This window comes from Sturnus vulgaris, chromosome 16, assembly GCF_052056855.1.
Source record: "Sturnus vulgaris isolate bStuVul1 chromosome 16, bStuVul1.hap1, whole genome shotgun sequence".
NCBI classification, from domain to species: Eukaryota; Metazoa; Chordata; class Aves; order Passeriformes; family Sturnidae; genus Sturnus; species Sturnus vulgaris.
Window position 1 is genome coordinate 2,224,996 of NC_142258.1, and position 10,211 is coordinate 2,235,206.

General features: G+C 56.7%; 1 protein-coding gene across 1 annotated transcript; it reads left to right on the forward strand.

Moving 5' to 3' along the window:
• Window positions 1–2,247: 2,247 nt before the first annotated feature.
• Window positions 2,248–6,876, forward strand: SHMT1 (serine hydroxymethyltransferase 1). The gene is made up of 11 exons (XM_014871242.2): window positions 2,248–2,459; window positions 2,749–2,894; window positions 3,191–3,306; window positions 3,396–3,556; window positions 3,711–3,792; window positions 4,012–4,224; window positions 4,468–4,584; window positions 4,926–5,048; window positions 5,246–5,362; window positions 5,478–5,588; window positions 5,979–6,876. The coding sequence occupies exons 1-11, from the start codon at window positions 2,367–2,369 to the stop codon at window positions 6,146–6,148; spliced, it is 1,449 nt and encodes a 482-aa protein (XP_014726728.1). The 5' UTR covers window positions 2,248–2,366; the 3' UTR covers window positions 6,149–6,876.
• The last annotated feature ends 3,335 nt before the right edge of the window (window positions 6,877–10,211 follow it).

Here is a 10,211-nt window from a genome sequence, read left to right on the forward strand (position 1 = left end):
ACCCCTCACTGTGAGGAGTCCTCTTTGGATGACCAGTAACAAATTACAACAGCAAAAACTATCTAGACTGGTAACAATGATGTTAACAGACTATTTCTTCAGCAAGCCCCTTCCAGGGAGGTGCAGAACAACGAGTGAGCTGTATCCAACTGTAACCACAGGTCCTTTACCCACCCACTACCCTCTGATGAGCCCACCCTTCTCCTCATTTCTCTCCTGTTCATCCTGGCACTTGCCTTGGCAGATCCTGGCAGGACTCCTGAGCTGTTCCTTGGCTGCTCTGCCCAGAGCGGGTGGTCTTACCCTCCTGACTGACTCCCCTTGTGCTGCATCTCTCCAGGGTGACTCACACTGCATCACCCCGTTTTCCCATGGCTTGGGATCACGAGTAATTTAGTAGGATCACTTATTCCCTAATCTTCTTCCTCAATTTGTGGTGTGTTGATTTAACCCCTGAAGCCCCAGAGGGTGCAGGTTCCCTGGGGCCAGTTGGCCAAGCCCACCCACTAACTCGGATTTGATGAATGAAGAAAACACAGCCACTCTCCTGCTTGTGCCATTCATCCCCCAGGCAGCTCTCCTTCCTGAGCACCCAGAAATCCCTCTGGGCACCAGAGTGCCCTGCCACGAGGGAGACAGGGCCAGCTCTGCTCGCCACAACAGCAGCAACGTGCCCAACCTGTGCCAGGGCCTGGCACACCAGCTGTCCTGGAGACACGGTCTTGGGGGTTTGGGGGTGCCTGGAAGTGCTCCCTGCTCGATGCAGAGTGTGGGGTGTCCCATCCTTTGGCTCATGGGGGAAGTGGTGGGACTGTGGGAACATTGCAGGGCTGGGGGAAAAACACCTGGGGGTGCACGACAGGCAGGGCTGGAGCTGAGGGTGACAGCAGAGGAGGGGTGACAGCAGAGGGGTGATATCAGAGGAGTCACAGCAAAGGGGGGGCAGCCACGCGCCCTCCGCCCCTCCCAGCCCGGCCAAGGTCACCCGCGCCCCGGGCGCCACGTGCGGGCCGCGCCGCCAGCCCCGCCCCGGCGCGGGCCAATGGGAAGCGGGGAGGGGGGCAGAGCGCGGCGCTGATTGGCCGAGACCCTTTCCGTGCGTATTCCGCGCCGCCGGTCCCGGGGCGGAGCGCGGCGCTGATTGGCCTCGGCGCGGAGGGGCGGGGCCCGGCTGGGCTATGGTAGCGCGCGGGCTCCCGCGCGGTCTTGGAATCTGGAGCGGGTAAGGACCGGGACCGGGACCGGGACCGGGACCGGGACCGGGACCGGGACCGAGCGGGGCGTGCGGCGTGGGGAGGGCAGGGCTGGGGCACGGCACGGCATCCCGTTGCGGGTCACAGCGGCCAGGCAGCGCTGGGTCCCGCCACCCGGGGCAAGGCAGGGGGGCGCGTCCCCAGGCTCTCGGGATGTGGGAGGTGATGGAGTCGGGATACAAGGGATACAGAACTAGGTGGAGACAGAGCTTCGGGGATAGGGTTCCCCAGGTGAGGTGCCAGGTGTCCACCATCAGAGGGGACACGGTGGGGGGGTCTCATCCTGACTGGGAATGGCAGCTCTGTCCCCCCTGAGCCAGAAGCAGTGAGTGTGAGTGTTGCAGCAGCCTGTGCTGGGGGGGACACGCAGGACCCAGCATCCTGCTCAGAGCCACAGCACTTCCCCTCGCAGCCCTTTGCCCAGCCCAGCTTCTCTTGGCACAAGAAAACCGTGTGGGATTGCATAATAACCTCCTCATGGCTCATGGCCCTTCAACCTTGTGGGGTTAATGAGTAAAGAGATGCTTTGTTTTCAGCCGAGGCAGCAGCTGAGCTGTTACTCCTTCCTCAAGAGCAGCAGTGGCATCAACTGGGGCAAAGGGCTCCTGTGTGGCCTGGGCATCACCCACGCCATGGAACCAAGCAGACGCAGAGCTGCTGCCTCCCAAGGCTTCTCAGCTCCACGATGCTTCAGTCAGGGTTTGGGGCAGGACTCTGAACTGCTGGGGTTTTGCCCAAGGGAAAATAGCCAAGAGGTTTAAGCATGGTGGATATCACAGCGTGTGTCAAAATTGAGATCTGTGGGTATGAGCACTTCACTGCCCTTGACATTTAATATCAGGCACTGCCAAGCTGGGCAGGAGGAGCTCAGGGAGGGATGGTGATGGAAGAGTATCAGATATTATCAAAGCACTGCAATTAACAAATTGATCTTAAATCAGCAGGGGAAGCCTGAGAGTTGTGTGCTCCTCACCCAACAGCCCATGGCTGTTCTCAGGGAATACGTGGGATGGCAGCAGGCAGCACACAGGGAGATGTGGAGGCACACAGCCCTGCTGCCATCCCACAGACTCTCTGCTCCCTGGCAGGTGACCCGGACCCAGCAGCAGCACCATGGCGAGCTCAACACAGGGACTCCCCAGCGCCGAGCTCTGGGCCTCCCATAACAAGATGGTGATGGAACCACTGGACACCAATGACCCAGAGGTGAGAGCCCCTTCCTGGCTCCTGCCCAGCTGCTTCACTCGCCCCCCAGCCAGCTGTGGGGATGCTGACCTCATCAGGGACATGGCAGGGTCCAAGGCTGAGCTGCTGGAACCTATCCATCCCTCTGTGCCCTCTCTGTGTCTGGTTGGGATCAGCTGCACCAAGAAAGGATCACTCTCTGTTCTCCAGCACCTTTCCAGGCCCCTCTCCAAACCTGTCCCTGTGGTGGAGGATCCACATTTCTGTGCAGAGCCAGCATGGGTGAAGCTTTTTGTCTCTTTTCCCAAAGGTGCACAGCATCATCAAGAAGGAGAAGCAGCGGCAGAGGTTGGGGCTGGAGTTAATTGCATCGGAGAACTTTGCGAGCAGAGCGGTCCTGGAGGCACTGGGATCCTGCATGAACAACAAATACTCTGAGGGTTACCCAGGACAGAGGTATGGGGCTGGGGCCAAGGCCCACCAACCCAAACCCTCACAGGGTGGGAGAAGAATCCCCCATCCTGCCAGGCCTCACCTCAGGGAAAGAAGCAATGCTGGCAGCCAGGCTCTGCCAGGACAGGCTCTGACCTTCTCAGCCTCTGTCCTTGGCCACATATGGGACAATCTCAGCAGGGTCACGTCTGCTGTGGCTGCACAAATGGGACATCACCCCAGTTTCTCCCCAGCTTGGTCACAGGGACCATTCTGAGTCATGAGTTTGATTTTCCCCCCTGCCCTGTCCTTTACTACAGGTACTACGGGGGGACGGAGTGTGTGGACGAGCTGGAAAGGCTGTGCCAGAAGCGAGCCCTGCAGGCATACCGGCTCGACCCTCAGAAGTGGGGAGTCAATGTCCAGCCCTACTCAGGTATTGGGGTGCTCAGGAGAGCCAGGACAGTTGCCCAGGCCTCTGTGTGCCCCAGCATTCATAACCAGCCTGATGTGCTCTCGCTGCAGGGTCACCCGCAAATTTTGCGGTGTACACGGCCCTGGTGGAGCCCCACGGCAGGATCATGGGGCTGGACCTGCCCGATGGTGGCCACCTCACCCATGGATTCATGACAGACAAGAAGAAGATCTCTGCCACCTCTGTCTTCTTTGAGTCCATGCCCTACAAGGTACAGAGAGCTGCTCCAGCCACAGCCAGGATGCAGTTATCATAAGTGTTGGTGCCTCTCAAAGTTAGATGTACTAGCACCCCCTCCTGCAGGACAGCACTGCAGCTGATCTTCACCACACCGAAGTGGCTGAGCCCTCCTCTTCCTCTCCCAGGTCAACCCCAAGACCGGTTACATCGACTATGACAAGCTGGAGGAGAACGCCCGGCTCTTCCACCCCAAGCTGATCATAGCAGGTAAGGATCACACCTGTACCGACCTCCCTGGTGCCACAGCCTGGCGGGGGGTGGCTCCCTGAAGCCAGCAGCACCCCTGCTGCAGTGCCAGGAGGAAACCTCCAACACAACCACCCTGGAAGGAGCTTGTGTAGTGTCCTCACTGCAAGCCTGGTCCTGGGGCTGTCCCAGGGTCCTGCACCTCTGCTCCTGTCCCCTCCTCATCACCTGTCCCCACAGGTGTGAGCTGCTACTCGCGGAACCTGGACTACGCCCGCATGCGGAAGATCGCCGACGACAACGGCGCCTATCTGATGGCTGACATGGCCCACATCAGCGGGCTGGTGGCCGCCGGCGTGGTGCCCTCGCCCTTCGACCACTGCGACATCGTCTCCACCACCACCCACAAGACCCTGCGGGGCTGCAGGGCCGGCATGATCTTCTACCGCAAAGGTGCCTGAGCTGGCTGGGGTGCCAGGAGAAACGCTGAAAATTAATGCTCCTTCCTGCCCTAAGTAGGAAGGAGGGAGGGCAGAAAGATCCTGGGAGCAACTGGGGAGCTTTCCTAGACTAACCCTGGCTCAGATTTGAAGAGGAACAATGACTATGCCTGCTCTGAGTGGCCAGGGGGTGAAAGCAGCTTGTGGGAGAAGAGTGGCTGTGCTGCCTTGTGACCATGTCCTCCCTGTATCACAGGCACCCGCAGCGTGGACCCCAAGACAGGCAAGGAGACCCTCTACAACCTGGAGAGCCTCATCAACCAGGCGGTGTTCCCAGGGCTGCAGGGAGGCCCACACAACCACGCCATTGCAGGTATGCAGACAGGCTGGCAGACAGCTCCAGCATGGCAGAGGGAGCTGGCAAAGGTGTCCTGGCAGGGCTCTGGCCCCCAGCAGCAGTACGGGAGGCTCCAGCTGCCCTACAGAGATCACAGCCTGAGGCCAGTGTGGCAAACAGCAGCTGGTGGATCCAGCATTGCCCAAGGAGTAACCAAGCCTCTCCTATCCTGTGGTTTGGCTCATAGCAACGCCACCAGCCTGGTTAGGAGAAAGGAAGGATCAGTCCATTCGTTTGGCTCCAGTATGGCTTCTGCTGGCACTGCCATTGTTGGTGGGAGCCCCCCAAAACTGACCCTGGCCTGCCTCTCTCTGCAGGGATTGCTGTGGCACTGCATCAGGCCATGACACCCGAGTTCAAGGCTTACCAGCAGCAGGTGGTGGCCAACTGCAAGACACTGTCATCAGCACTGATGGAGATGGGCTATGACATCGTCACAGGTGAGGACACGTCTTGGCAGTGGGCTGGGGCTGACCCTGGAGTCTGACCAGGACAGCACTTCATGCACACCACGGGCAGGGCTCTGTTGGCACAATTCCTCACCCCTTGTTAAATCTCAAGTCTTCTTTTGCTGAAGTTTCCTGCGGGAGCAGCATTTCCCCAAGCCCACATACCCACCAAAGCCCTCTCTTTGCAGGGGGCTCTGACAACCACCTGATCCTGGTGGACCTGCGCAGCAAAGGCACAGACGGCGGCCGGGCCGAGCGGGTGCTGGAGCTCTGCTCCATTGCCTGCAACAAGAACACGTGCCCTGGTGAGGCATCCTACAAGCTCTGCCAGCTCCTGTGCTGCCCTGGGAGCTGGGCTGAAGTGCTAGGGGTGGTGGTTTTGGTGTCAGTTTTGGTCATGTGTGCCTCGTTGTGGTGCAGGTGATGTCAGTGCCCTGCGCCCCAGCGGGCTCCGGTTCGGGACGCCGGCGCTCACCTCGCGCGGTTTCCGGCAGGACGATTTCCGCAAGGTGGCTCAGTTCATCCACAGAGGTGAGCCAAGGGACTGTGGGGCCAGCACCATCCTGGAGCAGGGCAGCTCCCCCGGGTGAGGAGGCACCAGCTGAGAGCCATCCCCACAGCTGGCAAGGGAGCACACCCACAAATGAGGAATAACCATCCTACCTCCACATCTGGATGGGGGGAGGACATCTGGTGACAGCTGGGACCAGCCAAACTCTCCCCACTGCACAAGCTGAAAGCTTGTCCCTCTCGCAGTTTTCTCCCAGTTGTCCAACCTGTTTCCCAGAGCAGCAAGTCCCTCAGATGGCAAGAAGGGAGGGAGCAGGGCTGTGTGCCAGGGAGCAGCAGGGCTGGGAGAGCCGGGGCATGTAGCAGCTGTGAGCCAAGCTGGGACCAAGACATCTCCCCTCATCCTGGCAGGGATTGAGCTGGCTCTGCGTGTGCAGAAGGACATGAGCCCCAAGGCCACGCTGAAGGAATTCAAGGACAAGTTGGAGGACCCCAAATACCGTGAGGAGCTGAAGGCACTGAAGGAAGAGGTAGAAGCCTTTGCAGCCACGTTCCCGCTCCCGGGGCTGCCTGTCCTGTAAGGGGACACAGCCACGCCTGCTCCCGGAGCCGTGGGAATACCCAGGATGATGGCACACTCACAATCCCCAGCCTGAGACCAACACCCCAGTGCCTTCTCCCAGCACTTCCCTGTAGAGCTGCAGCAGCAGCTCCTCCTTTGGCTCTTACTCCCCCTTCCCTTCCCATGTGGGGTACAGGGACCCCCATGAGTACAAGCCCCATGTGGACACCAGCCCTTCACCACTGTGTCACCACCGGGACCGAGCACCAGGTCACCCTCACCTCCTGGCCAGGTGCCATCCAGCTCCTGCTGGCTGTGGAGCAGCAGATGAGATTTAGGCTGGTCCGCCCACATTCCCTGGACACTCTGCCCGTGGCAGTGTGAGGGAAAGGGGCTCCAGCTGCACAAGAAATCTCACAGCCACTAGAAGTCCCCCTGGTTTCAGCCTCAAGGATTCTCCTTCATTCTATGTGCCTTGCCACCTCCACAGGCTATGACAAGGCCAAGCCTTGTCCTGAACATCCCTCCTGGGATCACCATCCCATCCTAACCAGATCCTCCAGTATTTTCTCAAACCCCTTGGCACAAAGCTTAGGTTGAACCATTTTTTAATAAGCACGGTAAAATTAAGAATTTAACCACAACGTATGACAAGAATTATAAGCTTTAAAAAATACGACCAATTTTTTTTTTTTTTTTGTATTTCAAAAATATCTGAACCCAAATAAATATTTTTTTTTAAAAGTACATTTCTCAGACTAGTCATTTGGTGTTAACATCTGTTAAACTCTTGTGCAGTAACACTTACAGCACGACACTAAGACATGCTTCTTGGATTTCTCCCGGTCACACTCGCCCTAACTACTGACGCAAGCATTCGGCACGCACAGGCACACACACGGAACTCAACATGCAGGAATAGGATACAGTGCTTTTAAAATAAGATGAGAATTCATCACAGCCTCCTGGCGGCCCTCAGAGGCAGCTCCAAGCCCAGCCCCATCCCCATGCCAGCAGCCGTGCTGCCAGCAGGACTGGGTACCCTGCTTCTGCCTTCCAGTTAAATCTGTTTCGGGGAGCAGTGGGTGGGGGGTTTGTGACCCCTCCAACATCGGGGTGCAGTTTGGTGCTCTGACATTGTGCTCTGGGGCAGCCTGGGCAGCTCCCTGAATTCCCTCAGACCCTGTTACAGGAGCCTTCTCGCTGTGCTGCTGCTACAAGCCCCGGATCCTCCCCAGCTCCCGGAATCTGCAGCGTGGGCTGGCCCCAGGCTGACCACCAGACCAGGGGGCTTGGGACCCTCACGCTCAATAAAACCCAAAGAACTGAGCCATCAGCTCCCGCCCCTGGAGTGCCTCTCCCACCACGGGGAATATTGCTAGAGTATAGGCAGCTCCTCCCTGCCGAGGCAAGGCAGCTGTGGAGCTGCTCACAAGTGATTGCTATCAGATGAAAGAAAATCTGAGCACTGTTCTCTGAGAAATGAAACCTTTGTAGGGTTAAGATCACCTACAGCTATGGCTGACCCTCCTGGGGTGGGAGCTGGAAGCAGAGGGTTAGTGGAGAGCAGAGCAGGGGCTCTCTGAGCAGCTGGGAAGAGCAGGAGTGGGAATCGGGAGCTCTCCCTCCTGGCCGGGGGTGGCTTCTGCTCTGATGAATTCTCGGTCAGGTCGAACACCTCCTGTCCCTGGCAGCGAGGGAGGAGCCAGCGTGGCCGTGCGGGAGGGGGGACATGCTGGGCTAGCAGCACTCACGGAAGCAGGGACTGGCTCTGGCAGCTAAAAGGCTCCAGGTGAGGATGGCACTGCCCCGGCCAGGAACCTGCCCTGCTCCTCGTGGAAGGATGGCTCAGGCAAGACAATGACACACGTGCCAGGACTCATGGCAGGAGCTATCAGTGCAAAGGTTGTGGCTTGTTGTTAGTCTGTGAATACCAGAAACTGGTGAGGTACCACACCAGAGATGGAGGAAAGTCCTAAAGTGCCAATACAGGGATCTGTACTGTACAGGAGCAGAGGAAGAGAGACAGACAAATTACAGAGGAAAGAGGAATTCAGCTCCCAAACACCAGCTGTGCCCGGAATCCCCCCAGTTTCTGCCACCACAAGCAGGTTGGGCTCCAAACGCACTGAGGTGCCACAGCCCGGTGTTAACTTTCCCTTTTCCAGTCCAAGTTCAGAGGTTACACTGCTGAGAGGAGGACAAGCACTCCAGGGCGTGTTTCTCCACAGCTCCCAGTTGCAGATGATAATCCCAGAGCTCCCGTTGGGAATCGGGTGATGTTCCAGCCAAGCCCCCGGGGCATCCTCCCCAGTCAGAGCTGCTTTGTGGCAGAGAAGTGAAGCAGGTCAGACAGGTGGTAGTGCAAGTATTGCTCAACACGGCCTTGAATATCAGATACTACAGGTTGGACAGAGGGAGCAAGAAGTGAGTTATTTACCAATTTATGAGCACAGCTGAACACTACAGGTCGAGACCACTGTGACTAAGATGAGCCATCACAAATCATCTCTCCCACTCCGTGTTGGAGGAAGATGTGAATGAGTCAGCAGAAAAAAAAGTCTGTCCCTCCCTCCCTCCCTCCTTAAACCCAAACAGCACTAGGTTATTTTTCAGCAGGAAATAAGCTCCTGTTTTAAGCACTGCTCCAGAGCAGGATGCTGGGAGTTTTCATCTGCCTGGTGTCACCTGCATTACTCATCTACCCAGACACCTCTTCCCCCAGGGAATCTCACCTCAGCTTTAGTGTGGAAGTTTGGGTGTGCATGAATCAACCAGGGGGGCACCTTGAGTCACTTCAGGAAGCAGCCAATTTGATGGGAACAGAGGCCTTTCACCAGCACTCAGCTCACATGAGACAGGAGGGCACAGGTAGAACAGGAAAAGGCTTTAAACGTGCTGTAAAGGTGAGCAGGCCCAGAAAGACACTGCTCACCTTCAGCAAAGGCCACACCACACTGCTTCCAACCACGATCTCAAAGCACCACCACAAGCAGCTCCTGACCCAGGAAACCCCTCTGGGGAGAACCACGAGGCCAACTTGGCTGAGCCACCATAAACAGCAATAACCTTAAAAACAATTTTTCTGCCCTGTTGGTTTATACCCCAGAGAGCCCTTTCCAGGAGAGAGGAGGAGGAGGTGGCACGATCCTGAGGCACAGATGCTGGTGCAAAATGACAGCCTCCTCAAAGAGCCTCCCTGCCTCCAGGACATGGTTTTGGAGGAGTGCAGGTCTCACAGCAAATCTCAGTGGGGTCTAAGCCATGCTGGGGAACCCCAGGCTGTACACAGAAAATTTCCAGTCTCAGAAAGAAGATCATAATCATGTCCAAAGCTGCCTCACATTATCACCATAAACATAAGTTTAAAAAAAACCAACAAACCAAAGTACATATCAGCTCTTGTACGATCTTAGCTGTTCTTACCCCATAATCAGCATTAAAAAGGATTAAAACCAAGATTATATTTCCTAGCAAGACTTTTCTTACTTTAGAAGTACCTTGGGAGCTGCTGCTGCCACATGGCACCGGGCAGAGCAGCCCAGGCCCAGCATCACCTAGAGACTCCTGCCCCCAGGCACAAAGCTTTCAGCACTGACAGGAATCACCTGAGAGTGTCACCACGTTGGTGGTACATCCTTTATGGCACAGAAGCTTTGAAAGGAAAAGTTCTCAGTGCCCAGGCTCAGAGAGCAGCAGTTCTGCCCCATCCAGAGCCACCCAGGAGCCCTGGGAGAGGTAGTCAGGCTGTGACAACGGCTCAGCCAGGAATAGCACACAACGATGCTCAGCCTTGTTTTACCACAAAGCACAAACACCAACTCCCCAACAACAACAAAAAAAATAAAATAAACTATTATGGATAGAACATAGAATCCAGTACATTCATCCCCAATCTCACCTGAGCACTTGCACTTCACCAGCCAAGGAGCCCCTGGTAACAGCCTGCTGTCTCACAGCTGAATCACATAGTTTCCCCATCACAAAAAACACCTAAAAAAAGGGACCTCATCCTCCTTCAGTTCCCTTCTGTCTTTAAAAAGCCACCCTGTCCTCACACACTCTGAGGATTCCCAGTCTCC